The 23,683-nt window shown below is 39.7% G+C and overlaps 1 protein-coding gene across 6 annotated transcripts in view; it reads right to left on the bottom strand.

Annotated features, from left to right (window-relative positions):
- Positions 1 to 10,837, bottom strand: part of lrrcc1 (leucine rich repeat and coiled-coil centrosomal protein 1) — a 131,319-nt gene extending 120,482 nt beyond the window's left edge. The window contains exons 1-3 of one of the 6 annotated variants that reach the window (XM_073044146.1): positions 10,748 to 10,764; positions 8,665 to 8,772; positions 68 to 165 (exon numbers count right to left, since the gene is read on the bottom strand). In XM_073044146.1, coding sequence (XP_072900247.1) covers positions 68 to 126 — 59 coding nt within the window. In that variant the 5' untranslated portion in view covers positions 127 to 165; positions 8,665 to 8,772; positions 10,748 to 10,764. The other 5 variants (XM_073044127.1, XM_073044154.1, XM_073044173.1 and 2 more) reach the window with 5 other exon arrangements.
- Between the last annotated feature and the right edge of the window lie 12,846 nt (positions 10,838 to 23,683).

The raw sequence follows: 23,683 nt of genomic DNA, 5'->3' as shown, positions 1-23,683 counted from the left end.
GAATTCACAGACTTAATTCCCTTACATCCAAGAATCTCTACATTCATTTAAGAGTTTAGTAATGTACCTGGTGATGGCTCTGTCAATTAGGCACAGCTCGTGGGATGCTTGATCACCTTGTGCCATTTGCCTTCATTATTTGGCTCACACTCAGTAATTTGAGACCTAATGAGGAAAAGAGATAAAGTTCAGTTTAGCTGAATTGAGAAGTTTCATTTCATGGTAGTATTGGATGCCTCGAGTTTGATCCCCATGTTTGTTTTGCCTCATTAGGAGCATAGACCCATAGAGGTTGTGGGTTTTGGTAACTGATATATAATCAGGAGTTCAAGTTCACTGTCATTCAACTATATACACGTATACAGTACAGCTAAATGAAACAAAGTTCCTCTGGGATCAAGGTGCAAAATACAGTAAATATATCACATAAAGTAATACTACACATTAATATTAATAGATAAAAAAATTCTATAGATGTACAAGTTCACATAAATGCATGCAAGACATAGTTAAATAAACAACAACAAAATGCTGCTGCCACTGTCATAAATCATGTGTACTGGGTGGGAGCAGGGTACTCAGGTTCTCACAGCCTGGGGAAAGCTGTTAACCAGTCTAACGTTCTTACACTGTGGTACCTTCTGCTTGATGGTAAGGGGTTGAAGAGATTGTGGGACGAATGGGAGGGGCCCTTGAAAATGTTGAGGGCTCTGAGAAATGCAGTACTTCTGGTATATGTCCTGGAAGGGGGAGGGGTGGGGTGGGAGAAGAGAGACCCTGATGATCCTTTCAGTAGTGCTCCCAATCTACTGCAGGGTCTTACAGTTAAATACTGTACCTTACAATTCCCCTATCAGTGGCAATACAGCTGGTCAGGACACTCAGGAATGCTCCCATACCATAAAGTGTGGCTTCTAACACTAGATTTAAACTCCATAAGGTCTCATGATAAAAATGTGAACAGTCAAAGGTTCCAGCTGATGAAAGAAAAGGCATGCAACAAAGCAAAAGTTAATGGTAAGACGGAGGATTGGGGAGCTTTTAAAAACCTACAGAAAGCAAATAAAAGAATCATTAGGATAAAATATTAAATATGACAGCAAGCCAGCAAACAATATCAAAGTGGATAGTAAAAGCTTTTTCAAGTATGTAAAAAATAAGACATGAGAGTGGATATAAGACTGCTAGAAGAAATGATAACAGGGAACAAGGAGATGGCAGATGAGCTAAATGAGTATTTCACTGCGGAAGACACCAGCAGTGTGCCAGATGTTGGAGGGTGTGAGTGCAGTTACTATTACAAGAGAGAAGGTACTCAAAAAGCAGATAGACATGAGGGTACGCAGATGAACTGCTCCTTAGGGTTCTGAAGGAAATAAATGGTAGAGATTGTGGAGGCATTATTAATGATCTTTCAAAAATCATTAAGCTCTGACATGGTGCCAGAGGTCTAGAGAATTGCAAATGTCACTCCACTCTTTAAGAAAGGAGAAAGACAGAAGGGAAATTATAGAACAGTTAGCCTAACCTCACTGTTTGGGAAGATGTTAGAGTCAATTGTTAAGGATGAGGTTATGGAGTACTTGGTGACACAGGACAAGATAGGACAACGTCAGCATGGTTTCTTTAAGGGAAAATATTGCCTAACGAACCTATTGAAATTCTTTGAGGAGATTACACGTATGATAGATAAAAGGGGTGCAGTGGATGTTGTAAATTTGGATTTTCAAAAGGCCTTTGACAAGGTGCCACACAAGAGGCTGCTTACCAAGTTAAGAGCCCGTGGTATACAGGAAAGTTACTGGCATGGTTAGAGCATTGGCTGATTGGTAGGAGGCAGCGAGTAGGAATAAAAGGATCCTTTCCTGGTTGGCTGCCAGTGACTAGTGGTGTTCCGCAGGGGTCAGTGTTGGGACCATTTCTTTATATGCTGTATATCAATGATTTAGATGATGGAATAGATGGCTTTGTTGCTATCTTCGCAGATGATATGAAGATTGGTGGAGGGGCAGGTAGCTTTGAGGACAAAGACAGGATGCAGAAGGACTTAGACAGATTAGGAGAATGGGCAAGAAAGTAGCAAATGAAATATGTTGGAAAATGTTCATTTCAAGAGGCCAAGAATGCAAGCGCAGGGATGTGATGCTGAAGCTTTACAAGGCACTGGTGAGGCCTCACCTTGAGTATTGTGAACAGTATTTAAGGCAGAATTTGTTAGGTTCTTGATTGGACACGGCATCAAAGGTTATGGGGAGAAGACCGGGGAGTGGGACTGAGGTGGTGAAAGAAAAGATTAGCCATGATTTAATGGCAGAGCAGGCTTGATGGGCCTAATGGCCTAATTCTACTCCTGTGTCTTAAGGTCTTATGATTATAACCAACCCTCTCTGCCCCTACACCAAGATGGACCTTGGTGCTGCTCATTGATCCTCCAGCCAAATATATCAAGCAGTACTACTTGATCAAAGTAGCTAAGATCCATCTTAGTGAGGTGACGTAAGAATTGAGAAAAGTCACCTCCTTGTTCTTGCATTCTATACTTCAGTCAATGACAACAGAAATCATGGATGGCTGAATCACCTCACTTTCCTATCTTCAGGGAATCTGTGATTAACAGCAGGCTTAAGAGGGAAATTCAAAGTACATTTATTATTAAATTATGTATGCAGAATACAACCGAGATTCATCTTCCACACAGACAGCCATGGAACCCGTTCAAAGAAAAACATCAAATCCCATGTGTAAGAAAAATAAATCGAGCAAAAAGCACAATATAAAACACAATCGAAAGAGTCCAGGCATATTCAGTTCAGCTTAGTGAATTTCTGCAGGCCAGCCCGATTTAAAGTTGCAAAAAAATAGCAAAAACAAATCAATGTCCAGAAACTAGAAATGCATTATAACGTGAATATACAGAATCCAATCAATAAACTGCATCAATTAAACCTTGCCAAGAACTCCAGCACCATCTTCCAAAAGCATCAGGAGAAAAGAGAGGGTATGAGATGGGTTTGTCAAACAGGGTTAAAGATAACCCCAAGAGATTCTTCAGTCATAGCATCAGTAAAAGACTGACTATGCCCTCTTAAAGACCGTCAAGGCTGCTTATGCATGGAGCCACAGGAGATGGGTGAAACTTTATTGTCTATTTCTCTTTTGTGTTTACTAAGCACATCATGGATTTCAAAGAAATGGCAATAATAGTGAGGTTTTTGGATCATATGTATATGAGGAAAGGTATTTGCAGCTTTGGAGCATATTAAAGTAGACAAATGCCCAGGGCTGGACCAAGAGCTCCTCTGGGCCTGGGAAGAAATCACAGAGGCCCTTGTGAAGATATTTGTTTTACTGTTACACTGAAGTTCAAAAAGGCTGAAGGAAGGCTAATGTTGTTCCATTATTCACGGTGTGATGGAACTATAGGCCAGTGAACGAGACATAAGTTGTAGGGAAGTTAGCAGGGTAAGATTTTCCATTACCTGGATACGGAAGGCCTGATCAGGAATAGTCAGCATGGTTCTATGAGAGGTCACATCTGATGAATTTTCAGTTCTTTTGAAGAGATAACCAAGGGGATAGATGAAGGTATGGCAATTAACGTGATCAATATGGATTGAAGAAAAGCCTGACAAGATCCTGCACGGCGGGTGATCTGGAAGATTAGGTCATGTGGAACTCAGGGGTAGCCAGTGAGCTGGATTCATTACTGGCTTGATGTTGTTCAACTTCAGCTCAACATTTAACACAATCATCCTTCAGAGGCTGGTGGGTAAACTGTCCTTGCTGGGAGTTAACACCTCCCTCTGTAACTGGATCGTGGACTTCTTGACGGAAAGACCCCAACCAGTCCAAGCTGGGGGAAACATCTCAAGCTTCATCAATGGTAGCCCCAAGGCTGTATGCTCAGCCTGCTGTTGTTCATGTTGCTGACTCATGAGTGCACTGCCACATCCAACCCAAAACGCAACCAAGTTCACTGACGATACAACAGTGGCTGGTCTCATCAGCAGCAATGATGAATTAGCATACAGAGAGGAGGTAGAGAGGTTTGTCAAATGATGTGAGAACAACAACCTGAGTCTCAACATAGACAAGACAAAAGAGATGATTGTGGACTTCAGGACAGTGCAGGCTGACAAGTCAGCATCGCATGTTAATGATTCTGCTGCAGAGAGAGTGAAGAGCACAAAGTTCCTTGGTGTGCACATAATGGACGACCCAACCTGGAGCCACAACACCAGAAGGCACAGTAGTGTCTGCACTTTCTGTGGATATTGAGGCATGTAAGGCTCCCCACCCTCAATTGAACAACTTTCTACAAGAGCACCATCCAGTTGCCTGTCTGGCTGCATCATTGTGTGGTATGGAAGCTGCAAGATATCGGACCGCAAGACCCCACAGAGGACAGTAAAAATCGGAAAAAGAATCACTGGGGTCTCCCTCCCCTCCTATTTATGACATTTATTGGGAGTGTTGCATACGAAGGGCCCAAAGCATTGTTGAGGATCCCTACCACCCATCCCACAATCTCTCTGACCCACTACAATCAGGAAGGAGGCACAGGAGCATCATGACTAGGACTGCCAGGCTAGATAACAGCTTCTTTCCTCAGGCTGTGAGACTATTCAATACCTTGCCAGCTCTGAGGTGTGTCACTAGGACAATGAGCTGTTTACCTATGCAGTGTACTACATGCATTTTGAATTATATTTTAGTAACTTATTTGTATTTTGTTTTATGTGCTCTGTGTGATATATTGCATATATTGTGGGTGAATCGTGGTCCAGAGGAATGTTGTTTCATTTAACTGTGTATATGTACAGTCAGATGACAATGAACTTGAATACACTCTTTTCCCCATCCATGTGGAGGCCAAAACCAGAGGCCAGATACAAGTGGGGAGTGATTTAAATGATAACAGATAGGTAATTTGTTTACAGAGGGTAGTGAACACCTGAAGTATTTGGATAAGACACTTACAATCACAGGAGAAAGTATAAATTCCACACAGACACCATTGGAGGTCAGAGTTGAACCCAGATCACTGTGTCTATGAGATAGAAGCTCTATTAGTTGCATTAACAGGCCATAAAAGTCTGTCATAGATAAATACTATTCAGATCAAAGTACCTAGAACTGAGTCCTGGAGCATTCCACAGAAAATAGCTTCACAAGTCATTAAAATGCTGACCCTTTTCTCCATAACACACAGAAACAGAATTAGGCCATTCAGCCCATTGAATCTTCTTTACCATTCAATGATGGCTGTCAGGAAATTATTCTCCAGTCAAAAAAACTAATTCTCAATCTAGCTTACCATTTCCCCTCTGATTTTAGTGGTGTTTACTCTCAGTCTGCCAACTGTGACCTCCTCAAAGTGATTACTAAAGGCCAAGTAAACTTTATTAATTTCCACCCTCAGCAGCCGTCACCTTCAAACAGTTATGTAGACTTGATTTCCCCGACAAGAAATAGCAAGTTTATAGTTCTGCAATCCACCTGCATCCAGCCAAAAGAAGAGGGTGCCATCATGCATGATAACACAGCACAGAATGCAAGGTGCAAAAAGGACAAAAACTGAAGTCTCTGCAATCAGCACACCAAGTTCTACACTCTCACATGTATCACTTTTTCCACACAAAAATCAAGAAGGAAATAGGCACACTGGAAACAAGAGCTATAGGATCCTTATTCAAGCTGACAGTGTAGGCCCAACACAAATATCTACAGGACAAGGTGCAACATTGTCCAGGTATTCCTTCTACAGGAACAGAGGTGGAACATTGTCTAGGTATTCCTTCTACAGGAACAGGGCATGCCCAATCTAGCCAATTACTGCTAATTTCCACCGACCTTGCAATATTGCCGCCATATCTCTGCCTACCATTTCCTCTGCACTTCTCAAACATGCTGCTTTCCTTTCAAATTCACACTCACTTTCCCAGTTCTAGCTGTTTACCCTTGCAGCACTGTTCAAAGGCTCTGAAAGTCACAAATTGCACCTCTGCAAATATCAAAAAAGAATCAGTTTCCACACTTGCGTGCATAGGATCGAAAGAGGCTACAAAAGGTTGTAAAATCAGTCAACTCTGTCATGGGCATTAGCCTCCCCTACATAGAGGGCATCTTCAAAAGGTGATGCCTCATAAAGGTGGCATCCGTCATTAAGGACCACCATCACCCAGGACATGGCCTCTTCTCATTGCTACCATCAAGAAGGTGGTACAGGAGTCTGAAGACACATACTTATCGCTTTAGAAACAGCTTCTTCCTCTCTATCAGATTTCTGAATGGATATTGAACCCGTGTACACTACCTCACTTTTTCTCTATTCCACTATTTTTAATTTTATTGTAACTTAGTGATTTTTATGTCTTGGCTGTACTGCTTGTACAAAGCAACAAATTTCAACATATGTCAGTGATAATAACATATTCTGATATGTCCATCCACTTTAGAATTTCAATCTGTTTGCCCAAAATCAAGATCAAGAAAGTATTCCCCTAAACTATTACCACATTCCCGCCACAAGTAGAAACCCTTCTTTATCAATCAGTTTATTAGTTAAATAAAAAAGTAAATATATAAAAACAAGAGGAGAATTTTCACAAATATCTATATCAATAACAGTTTGAATAAAAGGAAAAATAAACATTATCAAGATCAAATATAATATTAATCTAATAGTATATAATAAAGAGAAAGGTAATTGATTCTCCTCTTATCCATAAAAAGAAAAAAAAGGATAAAGACACTTTTATAATTGAAATGTACAGGAAAAAAACCTAAAACACAAAAAAAACGAAAAAAAGAAAAAACTGGGCAGCTCAAACTGAGAGTGAAAGCAAAAAAAAACAAGGAAAAACTTTCTGATCGAATCCAAAACTTCAAAAAGGTAACTGGAAGGGCCATAAGTCAAAGCATATGAAAATATTGAATAAAAGGTTGCCAAGTTTCCTCAAATTTAGAGGATGTGTCAAATGTCCAACTTCTTATTTTCTCTAAACTTAAACAGGACGTAATGGAGGTAAGCCAATAAATAACAGTAGATGGATTAGAATCTTTCCATTTAAGCAAAATGGCTCTCCTAGCCAATAAAGTTATAAAAGCTATCATCCATTGAGTGGAAACAGGAATATCTCCTGCTTCCGATGGAATGATCCCAAAAATTGCCATAAGTAAATTCAGTTGTAGATCCAAATTCAGAACCTTTGATAAAGCTTTAAAGACTTCTTTCCAAAAATGATCTAACTTGATACAAGACCAGAACATATGTGTTAAAGTAGCCACCTCAATATTACATCTATCACAAATAGGATAAATATTAGAAAAAATACGGGCTAATTTGTCTTTTGACATATGCGCCCGATGTACTACCTTGAACTGTATCAAGGAGTGACGGGCACAAATAGAAGAGGTATTTACCAAATGAAAAATTTTATCCCATTGATTGTCTGAAAGCGACTTTCAAAACTCCAATTCCCACGCAGCTTTAATTTTATCATTAGGTGACATATGCAAATTCAGTAACTATTTATAAATTATAGTTATCAGTCCTTTTTGAAATGGTTTGACCTGAAAAAGAGTACAGTATCAATAATATTGGGTGAATAAGCCAAGGGAAAATCTGGCAGTAAATTACGTAGAAATTTTCTAATTTGTCAATATCTAAAAAAGTGTACATTAGATAGGTCATATTTATCCACTAACTGAGTGAAAGACATTAGACAATTACCCATGAACAAATCTAAAATAGTTACTATTCCAAAAGCAAACACGAGGAAATCTGCAGATGCTGGAAATTCAAGCAACACACACACAAAATGCTGCTGGAACACAGCAGGTCAGGCAGCATCTATAAAGAGAAGCACTGTTGACGTTTCAGGCCGAGACTCTTCATCAGGACTAACTGAAAGGAAAGATAGTAAGAGATTTGAAAGTAGCAGGGGAAGGGGAAAATGCGAAATGATAGGAGAAGACCGGAGGGGGTGGGGTGAAGCTGAGAGCCGGAAAGGTGATTGGCAAAAGGGATACAGAGCTGGAGAAGGGAAAGGATCATTGGACGGGAGGCCTAGGGAGAAAGAAAGGGGGAGGGGAGCATCAGAGGGAGATGGAGAACAGGCAGAGTGATGGGCAGAAAGAGAAAAAAAAGGAGGGGGAAAAGTACTAAATATGTCAGAGATGGGGTAAGAAGGGGAGGAGGGGCATTAACGGAAGTCAATGTTCATGCCATCAGGTTGGAGGCTACCATTCCCCTTCTCCAGCTCTGTATCCCTTTTGCCAATCACCTTTCCGCCTCTCAGCTTCACCCCACCCCCTCCGGTCTTCTCCTATCATTTCGCATTTTCCCCTCCCCCTCCTACTTTCAAATCTCTTACTATCTTTCCTTTCAGTTAGTCCTGACGAAAGGTCTCAGCCCGAAACGTCGACAGTGCTTCTCCTTATAGATGCTGCCTGGCCTGCTGTGTTCCACCAGCATTTTGTGTGTGGAAGTTACTATTCCTTTGGTTTTCCAAATTGAAAAGGTCTGATCAAAAATTGGTTTAAAAAAATAATTAAGATGGATTTTACTAGAAAGAACAAAGTTATTAAAGTCAAAGGATCTACGAAATTGAAACCAAATTCTTAACGTATGCTTAATAATAGGTATAAAATCTTGACTACCGATCTGAGAGAGCAAAAAAGGAAGAAGAGCTCCCAATAAAGAGGCCAAAGAATACCCCTTCACCGAGTTTTTCTCCAAATCCACCCATTAGGGACGATCATGTATATCTGAAAAATGAATCCAAAAAGCGATATAATGAATGTTAATTGCCCAGTCGTACAATCTAAAATTTGACAAAGCCATACCACCATACTTTTTAAATTTCTGCAATAAAAGTTTACTCAATCTAGGATTTTTATTATTCCAAATAAAAGATAAAATTTTAGAGTCTATTCTATCAAAAACAGTTTAGGAACAAAAGAGGGGATTGCTTGGAATACATATAAAAACTCTGGTAACACTATCATTTTAATAGCATTAAGACAGACAGACAGACAGACAAACTTTACTGATCCCGAGGGAAATTGGGTTTTGTTACAGTCGCACCAACCAAGAATAGGTAGAAATATAGCAATATAAAAACCATAAATAATTAAATAATAAGTAAATTATGCCAAGTGGAAATTAGTCTAAAACTAATACGGCTAATTAATGATAATATCATAGGAGACCATTTAGAAATTACTTGCTGCATATACTCAATTAATGGAAGAAAGTTGTATTTATACAGGTCATTAAAATTTTCGGTAATTTTAATACCGAGTTAAGTAAAGTTATTTTTAGCAATACTAAAAGGAAGTTGGTCATATTGATCAAAATAATTGTTAATAGGAAATAACTCACTTTTATGCAAATTCATATCCAGAAAAACTACTAAATTCAGAAAATATAGATAACAAAGTAGGAATCGATCTCTTAGGATCTGAAATACAAAGTAACGATCCATCTGCATACAATGAAACCTTATCTCCTCTCTTAATACCCAAAACCTCATTGGAGTCCCGAAGAGCAATAGCGAGAGGTTCTAGAGCCAAATTAAATATCAACGGACTAAGAGACCTGCCGGGTATCTCTATAGACAAGTCAAGTTGCTTTTTATTGTTATTTCGACCATAACTGTTATATACAGTACATAGTAAGAATGAGACAATGTTTTTCAGGACCATGGTGTTAAATGACACAGTACAAAAACTAGACTTGAACTACATAAAAAACAGAGAGAAAAAAAAACAACTACACTAGACTACAGACCTACCCAGGACTGCATAAAGTGCACAAAACAGTGCAGGCACTACAATAAATAATAAACAGGACAATAGGGCAGTAAGGTGTCAGTCCAGGCTCTGGGTATTGAGGAGTCTGATAGCTTGGGGGAAGAAACTGTTACATAGTCTGGTCGTGAGAGCCCGAATGCTTTGGTGCCTTTTCCCAGACGGCAGGAGGGAGAAGAGTTTGTATGAGTTTATATAACCTAAAATAAGAATATTTTTGATTATTAGTTATAACTGCTGCCAAAGGGGCTTGATAAATAAATTTAATCGCAAGTAGAAACCCTTGTTTAAGAACTTAGTTTTCCTTATCATTCACACTCACTTTCCCCAAGCCTTTCAATTTTGGTGTCATAGCCAATCCAAGAAAAACTTTAATTACATTCTAGTATCACTCTCTATTACAAACTGATACTAACTTATCTGTTGTTGAAATGCTAACGCCTGCCTTTGTTGCTTACAATTTACATTTCCTCAAACTACTTAGCAGACAATTAATTCTTAAATCTTACACAGAAACATCAGCACCAGAGAAGATCCTGCTGATCAAACTATGAATTTGCAGAACACATACAATATTGCATTTTAGCTGCTCTACAATTTACAGAGCTGCAGTCGGTGGTAGCTCTCCAAACAGGATAGTTAACGAATATTTACTTAACGTGGACTCCTCCAAGTTCCTTCTGTTGATGCCATTAAACAGTGAAAAGGTGCCTTACTCCCGTATAACTCCAGACAGCTAATCCCAATATGTCAAAGGACGTGAAATAACCATTGACCACTTGGAGTTGTCGACCCGACTAGAGATTAAATGACCGAACGGCCGATGTTGGTACTTTCGGTTTCACCCGCTTCCGCAGCATCTCCATCGCAACCGCAACGCGCAGCCGAACTCGGCCATCGCGGAGAGACAGACCGAAGGCCCAGCCCCTACCTTCCCGCTTCAAGTGTTCAAACTCGGCGCCTCAATTCCCTTCCCGTCCGCCTGCTCCAACCGTCCTCCGAACCCCGCAACCGGTAATTAAGTTCCACCCAGACCACGTCCTGGTTGCCAGTTGTTTGTGATAAGAAATCGCAGACGACTGAGGTCTGGAGAAGGTACTCAATATTAACATACTTAAGATATCGATTCCTTCTAAATTAGCTTTGCTTGAGCATAGGAGGAAACAGTACAGCATAATATGGACCTTCTGCCCACGGTGCTGTGCCAACCTATTTAAAGGTACTGCTCGATAGATCCTGCGCATCCCAAAATTCTTCATTTTTCTTACGTGCCTATTTCTTATATGTCCTTATTGTATCAGCCTCTTTATTGCAATCCCCTGCCGTGCATTCTAGTCACCTACCTCTCTAAATTGCCTCAAAGTTCAAAGTAAATTTATTATCAAGGTACATCTGCAAGCTTACTAGTCCACCCCTCCATTTCCCTGTTCATTTATTATTTTTTAAATCACAAAGTGCAACGGTCCCAGAACAGATCCCTGCAGATCTCCAGGGAGAATGTGCTGCATTTACCACCACTTTATGCTTCCTGTGTGGTAGGTGAGTTACTATGCAGGTGAGCTTAGGACCCTCTGGATGCGCCTTTTACAGAGAACTTTGTCAAACATCTTAGTAAAATCCATATACTGTCTGGAAATGTAGAGGAGGGTTGACCTAAATGCAGAGCAGCAGAGGCAATTTAGCGGTGCGCAATAGTTTTAATAATTAACTATTAATAACAGAAAGCTCACCAGAAGTGGGAGATGAGTTTGAGGCCCTGGTCTGACACAATATCCTGAGGGAAACCATGGAGGCGAACTAAATGTTAGAGAATCCAATCCGCTGTCTTTGCAGTTGACATTAACTTGGGGAGGGAAATGAAGTGGGCTGCCTGGGAGAACTGGTCCACCAATGTGATGATCACCATGGCCCCATCAAAAGGTGGCAAGCCAGTGATGAAATCTATGGCAAAGTGGGAACGTGTGTCAAGGAATCAATAGGGGCCGCAAGAGCCCAGAGCTTGTTAGAGGAATTGAACTGGGCCCATTGAGAGCAGGCAGTGATGAACTGACATACATCTGCAGTCATGGTGGGTCACCAGAACTGGTGTTGCAGAAATACAGAGTCTTGTGTGCACCTGTATGACCAGAGAGGGGTGAGGAGTGAATCCATTGCAGACTTTCTCATGTTTAACAAACAAGCTAGTCAGCAGAGCCACATCCACTCCAATCATAAGGGACTGGAGTCAGGATAGTGTGAATATGTTACTTTGTCATCAGCTCCCAGGAGTGTCAGCTAGACACAAGCAAAGACTATGGTCAGTTGAAGACAGACTCTCTTAAAATAAAGTAAGATCTGCATAAGCTCAATAATCAGTACCCCATAAAGCTGATGTACTGATGGCTGTCCATAGTACAGTGAAGGAATTAAAATACCAGGGGATACTAAAAGAGACCTCGTTAAACACTAACTCACTTATATGACCAGTAAAGAAAGTGGATGGATAATATTGGTTGACAATAGACTATATCCTCAATAAGACCATGGCAAGTGGTCCTGCCACAATCCTGAACAGCCTGTGCCCAGAAAATCTTCACAGTACTGGATTTTGTGGTCTGCCATTAGCACGAGTCCCAAGAGTGATTTGCCATCACCCTAAGTGGGCAGCAGTATATATAGACCAGACTGCCCCAGGGACTCTACAATAGTGTAGCCATTTTTCATAAAGGCATGGCACAGATGTTGGGAAAGCTCAACCTGACCCTCTATTACATGACCATTCTACAATTGTAGATGATTTACTATTTGCCTTAGAGGATAAGACAAGTCATTGCTGGACAATAACTCATATTTTATAAATCATATTTTTTTCATGAATTGTTTCAGTGAGTGAACTTTGAGTCCTCACTAGATTACTCAAAGACAAGTAGGGAGAATTGTAGAGGATTATTACAAAATTCCAACCTAAAATTCAGACCAATACATCTGTTTCCAACATGAGCAACAGAATAGATATAATTGCTGAAAGTGCAACTTACACATTTTATGCATGTGGTAGTTTAACATCTTAATAAAGATACTGTATATGGATTTGCCCTTGGCACAAAGCATACTCTGTAATGCAGCAAGCAAGATAAACTCACTTAGGTCAAGTTTAGATGTTCAGAGCGAGGGACTTCATAAGAAATTTGCTGCAAATCCCAAAACTGCAAAGAGACATAAAGAGTGAAAATGTGCAGTTTTATTGAACTCTGCTTCCTTCTGAAAAAAAAATTAAAGGCCCCATATGTATATTCAATCTTATATTTAGAATTTAAAGAAACCACAGATAAAACAAGGGCATTTTCAAATGTCATTGAGATGCTAATGACCTTGTGAAGTGAGGAATCTTTCATAAATCATATGTTCTTGGTCATTACATTTGCTTGACAGTGAATGAAGCAGAAAATTTAAATTAGGAACATTCAAGACAGTAGTTTAAATCACACAAGCTTATCCCACATTGCTTCTTGTCCAAAACAAGCTAATTTTAACTCAGTCAACCAATAGATTCATTTTTTAGTGTTTCTATGCTACTTTTGAGATATTCCATACACTATAATTTTAAGCCAATAATGATTCTAAGGTATTATTTAAGTGGGCAAGATTTTCTGGAACTTGCCATCTATGTCAAAGAAATCATCCCACAAACTACTGTTGGGCTAAATGCCATAATTTTGCTGAATTTCAAAGTCAGAGCATCCACATTAGCAATGTCATAAATTTATCTGTTGCAACTGGGCAAACTGATAATTTGTGTAACAAAAAGAGATATTATGGATGTGATGGGAGGTGAAGACCTTGATACAATAGTGATCACTAAAGAGATAGTGCTGAGCAAACTTGTGGGCCTGGAGATAGATAAGTCCCCTGGTCCTGATGGAATGCATTTCAGGGTACTGAAAGAAATGGCAGAAGTTACAGTAGAGGTTTTGTTGATGATATACCAACATTTTCTGGAAACTGAGTGGATTGGAAGATGGTGAATGTCACACCACTGAGTGTAGTGTATCTAAGTTTGCCGATGATACTAAATTGAGTGGAAAAGCGAACTCTGCAGAAAATATGGAGAGTCTACAGAGAGAAATAGTGAGTGGGCAAGGGTCTGGCAGATGGAGTACAATGTTGGTAAATGCAAGGTCATCCACTTTGGAAGGAAAATTGAAAGAGCAGATTATTATTTAAATGGTAAAAAATTTAAGCATGCTGCTGTGCAGAGGGACTTGGGAGTGTTTGTACATGAATTACAAAAGGTTGGTTTGCAGATGCAGCATGGTATAAAAAAGGCAAATGGAACGTTGGCCTTCATTGCTAGAGGTATTGAGTTTAAGAGCAGGGAGGTTATGCTGCAACTATACAGGGTACTGGTGAGGCCGCACCTGGAGTACTGCGTGCAGTTCTGGTAACCTTACTTGAGGAAGGATATACTGGATTTGGAGGCAGTGCAGAGGAGGTTCACCAGGTTAATTCCAGAAAGGAAGGGGTTAGACTATGAGGAGCCATTGAGTCGCACGGGACTGTACTCACTGGAATTCCGAAGAATGAGAGGAGATCTTATAGAAGCATATAAAATTATGAACTGATAGATAATATTGAGGCAGGAAAGTTGTTTCCACTGGTAGGTGAAACTAGAACCAGGGGACATAGCCTCAAGATTCAGGGAAGTACATTTAGGATGGAGATGAGGAGGAACTGCTTTTCCCAGAGAGTGGTGAATCTGGAATTCTCTGCCCAATGAAGCAGTGGAGGCTCCCTTAGTAAATATACTAAGACACGGTTGGATAGCTTTTTGCTTAGTAGGGGAATTAAGGGTTATGGGGAAAAGGCAGGCAGGTGGAGATGAGTCCGTGGCCAGATCAGCCATGATCTTATTGAATGGTGGAGCGTACTTGATGGACCAGATGGCCTGCTCCTGCTCCTATTTCTTATATTCTCATGTTCTTATGCAATATGTCTTTGGACTGGGGGAGGAAACCGGAGCACCCAGGGAAAACCCATGCGTACCATGTGGAGGATGAACAAACTCCTTACAGAGGACGCTGGGATTGAACTCCAAACTCTGATGTTATGAAGCGTAATAGCATCATGCAAGCCATTACATTATCTTGGAACCTATAAACAGAGAATAAAATATTATTAGGACACAGAAATGAATTTAATGTAAATTAGTTTGCTTAAAAGGATCAGGAACTAAAACATCGAATACATGGAATTGTGAAATAATTATGCTAAAGATATTTAACATTAAATATTTTTAATCAAAGCTAGAGGAAGTATTCAGTGGTAATTATGGCTTTGCATTCCAATTGAAACCAGAATTAATATTTATACCTCTCATTCAATGAGATATAAAGATTAATTCTTTTCAAAGTGTCAATGGTGTCCACCCTGATCATTCTGTCTTTTCCCTTCTCCAGTCTGGCAGAAGATACAAAAGTTTATGAGTGTACCACCTGATACAAGGGTAACTTCTAACCTGCTGTTATAAGATTCTTGAATGGATCTCTTAAACCTAAAATATAAACAACTAGATTGTTCATATGAAGAGCATTTGATACCTCTGAATCTGTACTTTCTGGAATTCAGAAAAATGACGGATAATCTCATTGAAACTTATCAAATGTCAAAGGCCTCAATAGAGTTGATGCGGAGAGGATGTTTCCCATGTCTAAGTCTAAGACCAGAGGACATAGCTCAGAATAGAAGGGCATCCATTTAGAACAGAGATGAGGAGGAATTCCTTTAGCCAAAGAGTGATGAATGTAGAATTCGTTGCCACAGGTGGCTGTGGAGGCCAAGTTATTGGGTATATTTAAGGTGGAGATTGACAGAGTCTTAATTAGCCAGGTCATAAAGAGATACGGGTAGAAGACAGGAGATTGGGGCTGAGAGCAAAATGGATAAGGCATGATGAAATGGTGGAGCAGACTCAATGGGCCAAATGGCCTAATTCTGCTCTTATATCTTATAGTCTCCCAATCAACATTGTTTTGGTGCTTGCACTTTAATGCCTTTAGTGAACAGCACCAAGGATAATTCCAGGGCATTTTATACTTGTATTAAGAAAAGGAGGATAACTGAGAAGAGGGTAGGTTCACTCAAGAATAAAGGAGGGAATTTGTGCTTGGAGTCAGAGCAAGTGGCCGAGATACCAAATGAGTGATTTGCTTAAGTATTGAGAAGAAGAAATCCAACTATTGTGAAAACAGTGCGGAAAATACAAGTGTGCTGGGACATTTTGAGATTAAAGAGAAGGCAATACTGGGTCTTCTGAAAACCACTAACATGGAAAGGTATGCCTGGGCCCAACCATGATAGTGATAGAAGCAAATGAAGAGATTCCTGGGGTTTTGACAAAGATAATTTTGTCCTCACTAGTAACAGACAAGGTCCCAGAGAACTGGAATGAAACAAATATTGTGTCTTTTTTTAAGAAGGGAAATAGCATATTTCAGGTAATTACAGGTCAGTAATCCTCACATCAGTGGTAAGGAAGCTATTGAAGATGATACTTATGGATAGGATTTATCCATGTTTGAGAATCCCTTATTCGAAATTCCAAAATCCAGAAACCTCCAATATCTGAACATTTTTGAGTGCATCATAAATGGAAAATTCAGTAAGACGCTGGGAAGTTTCCCAAATGATACATGGGTCTCTGTGCACCACAGTTAGTTCCGAGAAGTGACCTCACATCTGTAATGGACAGAAGTTAATGAAAAACAGAAAAACACTGCAGAAAGCAAAAAATGAAGATATCGATGCATATTGAAAGAGTGAATATTCTGCAGACTGGTTGCAAAAATTTAAAAAAGGCATGGCATTAAATTTTTAAAGATTTGTGATGATAAAGCATCTGCTGACCAAGTAGTAGCAGAGAAATTAATTAATGAGTTTGCCATGATCATCTCTGATGAAAATCTAACATGCTGAATGACTGCATCAGTACATATGTGTGATGAACAAGAGTAAGGCAAAGACTGCTTATCGGTAGCATGTAAATTCAGAGTCAAAAATGATAGCGATCCTAAACTATCTCATTATATATTCCAAAATGTGAAAAATTCTGAAATTTGTAACACTTCTATCCCCAAGCATTATGGATAAGAGGTACTCATCCTGGATTAGGAAAAGCATAGCTTTATGCTGGGGGATCGTGGCTTATAAACTTGATAGAGATTTTGAGGGACTGACAAAGGAATTTGTTGAGGATAAGTCAGTAGACATTGTCTGTATAGACTTTTGTATGGCACTTGATAAGGTTCTTCAGGATAGTTTGATTCAGAAGATGAAGGTATATGGGATCCAGGGTAAATTGCAAACTTAGATTTGGAACTGGCTTAGAGAGTAGGGGCAGAAAGCCCTTAACTCTTGCCGGATGTCAATGACCAGAGGTGTTTGCAAGGATTGGTGCTGGGACCTCTACTGTTTGTGATGTATATCAATGATTAGGATGAAATGTAAATGAGTGAATTAACAAGTTTGCAGATGTCACCAGAGTTGTTGACAGTATAAATGACAGTCAAAGGATACAGTAGGATATACATAGATCAATTACAAAGAAGTGACAGATGGAGTTTAATCAAGACAAGTATGAGGTGTTACACTTTGGGATATCAAATGAAAGCAGAAAAGTATGCAGTTGATGGTAGACCCCTTAATAGCATTGAAGTACAGAGGGGTTTGTGGTCCAAGTTCATAGTTCACTGAAAATAGCCACACAAGCAGATGTGGTGGTGATGCACCATCAATAACTCACGCCGAGACTTAGGAAGTGAGATATCGGCTTTTATTGACTGAAGAACAACACTACATCCTGGGGAAAATGAGGGAGAGCAGCAGGCCACAGTCGCCTTTATACAGGGGTCTGTGGGAGGAGCCACAGGGGCAGTCAGCAGGGTCTTGGGAGGAGCCACAGGAGCAGTCAGACAGGTATATCTAGTTCACCACAGGTGGTAAAGAGGACTATGACATGCTTGCTTTTATTGGTAGCAGTTTTGAGTATAACGGCAAAGAAGTCAAGCTACAGCTACATAAAACTTTAGTCAGAATGCACTAGGAATATGTGTACAGCTCTGTTCACCCCATATAATAGGTAGGATGTGGAGACTGAAAAAGTGTAGAAGAGTTTTAGCAGGATGTTGCTTAGATTAAAGGGTATGAGCCATAAGGAAAAGGTGGACAAACTTGGGTTGTTCCCCCTGGAGTTTTGGAGGCTGAGTGGAGACCCAACAGGAATCTTTAATATTATGAGAGGAATAGATAGGATAGATGAATCCTATAGATGATAGATGGATAAATCCTATCCATAAGTATCATCTCCAATAGATTCCTTACCACTGATGTTTAAAAGTAACGTCACCACCAGACTCTAAAACAGTTACTTTCCTCAAGTGGTACAGCTGATCAATACTTCCACCCACTAACTCCACCACTACTTTATTATTTCCCATCAGTCAACTTATGTACAGCCTAGTGTCACTTTATAGACATACAAGTGTTGGGAACGCCAGCGCTTGGAAGTCCCTTTCCACTCACCAACTTGACTTGGAAACATATCGCCATTCCTTCATTGTCACTGGGTCAAAATCTTGGAATTCCCTCCCTAGCAGCACTGTGGGTGTACCTACACCAGATGGACTGCAGCAGTTCAAGAAGGCAGCTCATCACCACCTTCTCAGGGGCAACTAGGGATGGGCAATAAATGCTGGCTTAGCTGGCGACGTCCACATCCCATAAATGAGTGAAAAAAACAATCTATGTATAGTATATTTATTGTGTTTTTTCTTACTATTATTGTATTCTTTATTTCCTGTGTTTTTTTCTCTGCATCAGATCTGGAGTAACAATTATTTCATTCTCCTTGCGCTTGAGTACAGGAAATGACATTAAGTAATCTTGAATCTTGAATCTTGAAAGGCATTTTTTTTACACAGAGGGTGGTAGGTATCTGGAATGGGTTACCAGGTATAGTAGTGGAAGCAAGCGGTTTGGCGGAGTTTGAGAGACTTTTATGGAGACACATGCACATGAAGTAATGGACTGATATGGATGAAACACAGGAAAAGCATATTTACTATAAATTGGCATCAAGATTGGCAAAACATTTTGGGCCAAATGGCCTGCTGAATGCTCGACTGTTCTTTGTTCTATGTTCTATAACATTTGAAAACCCACAACAGAGCAAGTATCACTGTCAGAAGATTGTGTGAGGCAGATGGTATAATTACTGCAACTGCTGTCAGATTGACCTCAGTCACAGCTACAATATCTGTGCCTTTAGTTAGCAATAACTGCATCATTTCAAAAGGGGCAATAGATGAATATTCTCAGAATCAAATTTAATATCACTGGCATATGTTAAGAAATTTCCTTTCTACCATTCTTTCTCTTTCCTGCTAATTCTATCTTCACTCCTTTTTCTCTTTTATGGTGTTTTCTCCTTTCTCCAAATCCTTTATTTGGACTCTTATTCTATTTTAACTTAAGTGAATCATACTTTCTTTCTATGCTTAAGGAATAATATGCCTTCACTTACAATTTCACAGTTTATACTTAATATTATCTATTATATTTCACAGGTAGGTTTTTGTTTAATTAAAAGTTTACTTAAACAACTGAAGTTATTATATTTTACATTTTAAAATTTACTGAGAGATACTTTCAATTTCTAACATGTAACATCATGAGACATAGGTATCTCTTGTTTCAGATTCAGAGTACATTACTCTGTTAAATTATTTACGTACTGTGAAGTCAGCTATCAAATTATCTCTTTCATTGTTCTCTTAAAACCATTTTATTCCCAGTGAAATCCTTCCCATCTCACTTTGAGAGCTAGTAATTGTTTAGTAGAGGATTTTCATTGCAAATTATTTTATACATACTGTGTGGGAGCTAGCTACTGGTGATGGGCATAATCTAGAGTGGGAAGAGTGAGCGCTAGGGAATTTGTTACTTTCAGCCTCCTGCACACATAGTTATTGTTTATCTAACATCATTTCTCTGCCTTTCTCAAGAAGTGGCTCTCGAGAGGGGTAGTCATATCAAAACCCAGGACAATAGGAAACTGTCTTCATATCGCAGATGCCACCTTTCATCAAAGGCAGACATTAATAATGAAATTTACTACTGCCTCCAGTTGGCAAAATGTTCAGAGTCTGAAGCAAATAATGTTCAGGACAACAAATTGTGATGGATATTCACTGCCCAGGGCCAGGGCTGGGTCTTTTTGACAAATTCAGCTTTCAAACAGCTGCCATGAAATTCTAAAGGATAAAGAGTTGTTTTTGAATGAGTTAAACTTCCAATCAATACTCTTTGTTCAGCTTCTTGTCATAAATGGGTGCCAGTCTTCAGCTATTAACAGAAGTGGCAAGCAACATATCAGTCTGAAGTTAAAAGGACAGCTTTGCGAACAAGCAGCACTATTTATAGAACACAGGAGGCTGACCTGCAGCACCTGGGTTGATTTCCCAAGAGATACAGTGTAAAACAATGTGATTATGTTAATTGTCTTTTCTCAAACTGGCTAAGTTATTTAGTTCAAGGAAGTTTGCATACCTGATTGATGCAATCACATAGCACATGAAAAAGATGATCTGTTAATAATCGGAAAGCTTGGGTACTCAGAGACTCCATATCACAGCATTAATTGTGGGTATCTAGGAATCTCTGCCCCGGAAGCTTTCAGACCACCTGTGTAAAAAGGCATCTGAAAAAAAATCACATGTGTGTAAAGACAGGAAATCTGCAGATACTGGAAATTCAAGCAACACACACAAAATGCTGGTGGAATGCAGCAGGTCAGGCAGAAGCACTGTCGACGTCTTGGCCCGAAACGTCGACAGTGCTTCTCCCTATAGATGCTGCCTGGCCTGCTGCATTCCACCAGCATTTTGCACATGTGTGTAAAGTTATCCAGCTGGCAAGAAAGCAGTATAAATGTAAGAGAGCAGTCAGTCTTATTAGAAATAGTCCTGGAACATCAAGAGGAATGACAGAAAGACAGGGTGAACTGGAATCTATCCCTCTGCCTTTGATTTCTGCGATGGAAGATTTGTTCATTTGAACTCATTAGTATGTCTTTTTAGTTTTAATGAATTGTCCCTGTGTTTTGGAAATCCTTTGTGCTTTAGAAATTGTTTGTAATTTGGAAATGCTTTATAAGATAGAAAACCTTTGTGAGTTTTAAGAATTTCATCATCACTAAAGATAAATGAACTGTGTTTTAACCACTGTTAGCTGGAAGTATTTCCTCCTTGGTAGGGAGGGGGAACCCACCACTCAAATAGTGGATACTGGCAGCTAAGCTCACTGTGCAGAATAAACAGGGAGAATTTAGACAACATACACAAAATGCTGGTGGAACACAGCAGGCCAGGCAGCATCTTTAAGGAGAAGCACTGTCGACGTTTCAGGCCGAGACCCTTCGTCAGGGGAATTTAGTGTTTGAAGAATAGCTAGCTACAGTATAACCTCCATTTAATGAAGGTACCCATAGCTATCTATATCAAGTAGGGCTTAAAAACTTAGTCTGAATTTTGAACTTTGCAGCTAGCAAAGCCCAAATCATCACAATACCCTCTAGAGAGTTCAAGTTCAAGTTTAATTGTTATTTAACCATACCCATGAATAGAACCAAACAAAACAGTATTTTTCTGGGGCCAAGGTGCAAGGTAGAGTATCAACATCACACAGTACACAACATATAGCACATATAATTATGATAGTCACAAAAACAATAATATAGCCCATGCCCGTAGACCCAACCTGTACGCTGACCGTGCATGGGATGTTCTCCTGGTGTTGCTTGTCTTCCATCGAGCAAATGATGGAGAGCAGCACTGGTGGGAGGGGCCAGCCCCCAACCCAGTATGGATTCCAGCATGCCCACTGATTCCTCTGTTCTCCCCCACCCCGCCTCCGGTGTCCCCACTCCTGGACAGCTGCAACAGGCGACACTGTGGTATGAAGGCCTGATCTGCGCACCAACTGAGGCAACACAGTTCCCCTGCCATCGGTCTCACCAATGAACCAGTGAACCCCATTTGCAATAGTCTAGATTGCCAACGTCTAACAGGGTTTCGTCATCACCACAAAAATGTACAAGGCAATTATTTGCATCATTTGTTGGAGAGCTTGTGGTCTATGAAGAACCTGGATGGTTCTAAGGACTCAAACTACCTACAGCTGACACCTCAAAGGACTGGAGAAATAGTATCAATGCAGTTTTTACTAAATCATCTAAATTCAAAGATGATCCAATTTCAGCTTCTTCTTTCAGGCCAACTGCCTCCACTTTAGGGCTCTAATTACACTCAGATAACTCTGATGGGCAGGCAGAATTGTTCACAGCTCAGCTCCAGATTCCTGGAACAGTCACTCTACTCTACCTTCCATTTTGGAAGGGATCTGATTGAAACTTCAAATGCTTCTTGAGAAACCATAACACCCCCAGCAGTTCAAGGAAGTCCCTGTACTACAATCACTCAAAATGGAGAAAGATCATCCCAGATGGCATAAAGAACTGCAAGCCTCTTCATTCGGCAGATATGCAAATCTTGAGCTGATTTGGTTGTTTAGCCTTCAGGACAAAGCATTGATGAAGGAGATGAAGCATGCACTAGGAACAGCTACCCAGAGGATCGTTACATAGCTAATTGTTATATAAATTGCTTGCTAGTCTACATTAATAAAATGGCATGACATTTTGTTTTTCTTTAAATCCTCTCTTTTTTACAAATTGGAAAGAAACAAATTTTTGCTGAACACACGCCTCAGTCGCTGCTAAAGTTTTGAAAGGCTTGTAAAGGAACTCTGCAACATTTACTAAAAAACCAGTTGAGGATTTCACTAAAATCAGAATCACCGGTATCAGAAATGATCTGGAAAGTGTGGATTGGGACAGACTGTTTTCTGGCGAAGGTGTACTTTAAAAGTAGGAGGCCTTCAAAAACAAAACTTTGAGAATACAAAGCTTGTATGTGCCTGTCAGAATAAAAGATAAAGATCACAAGAGTAGGGAACCTTGGTTTTAAGGATACATTGAGGCTTGGGTTAAAGGAAAAGAGGAGGTACATAGCAGGGAGAGGCAGGGAGAAACTAATGAAGAGCTTATGGAGTACTAGAAATGCAAAAGAAAACTTAAGAAAGACATCAGGAAGGCTAAAAGAAGGCTTGAAGTTGCTCTAGCAGACAAGGTGAAGGCGAATCTTAGGGGATTCTTCGGGTATGTTAAGAGCAAAATGATTGCAAGGAACAAAATTGGTCCTCTGGAAAATTGGAGCCAAAACAGATGAGAGAAGATCTTAAATACATTATTTTCATCTGTATTTACTTGGGACGCAGAGTCCATAGAAGTGAGCCAAAGCAGAATCAACTTCCTGGACCCTGTACAGATTACAGAGGAGGAGGTGTTTGCTACCCTGAGGCAAATCAGGATGGATAAATCCTCAGGGTTTGACAATTATAGGCCAGTCAGTCACTTTTTGTTTATCAATTTTGTTAAATTAGTAAATGCTCCCTATGCAAAAGGACTTAACTAATATATGAGGTATAGAACCAAAATTGAATGCAGAAAAGATTTTAAACAATTCAGGTGAAATTTTTTGACCTGAAGTGTTAATCCTATTATTTCTTCCATAGCTACTTCCTGATTGCTTGGTGTTTGAAGGTGTCCTGTTTTTATTTCAAAACTCTTGCATCTGTAATTTTATTTTAAAATTCTGGTTGGTTCTGCCATAATAGTGAAGCATCCATCTAGGACCTGCTTTTATCTGTTTACCTTAATGAATCAACCTGAGACTCCATTATTTCTTCACCTATATTCCTTGAAATCATTAGATAG

The sequence above is a fragment of the Hemitrygon akajei genome, chromosome 1 (genome assembly GCF_048418815.1).
Source record: "Hemitrygon akajei chromosome 1, sHemAka1.3, whole genome shotgun sequence".
NCBI lineage: Eukaryota > Metazoa > Chordata > Chondrichthyes > Myliobatiformes > Dasyatidae > Hemitrygon > Hemitrygon akajei.
Note: the sequence above shows the minus strand (reverse complement) of the source record. Positions and strands in the feature narration are given on the sequence as shown.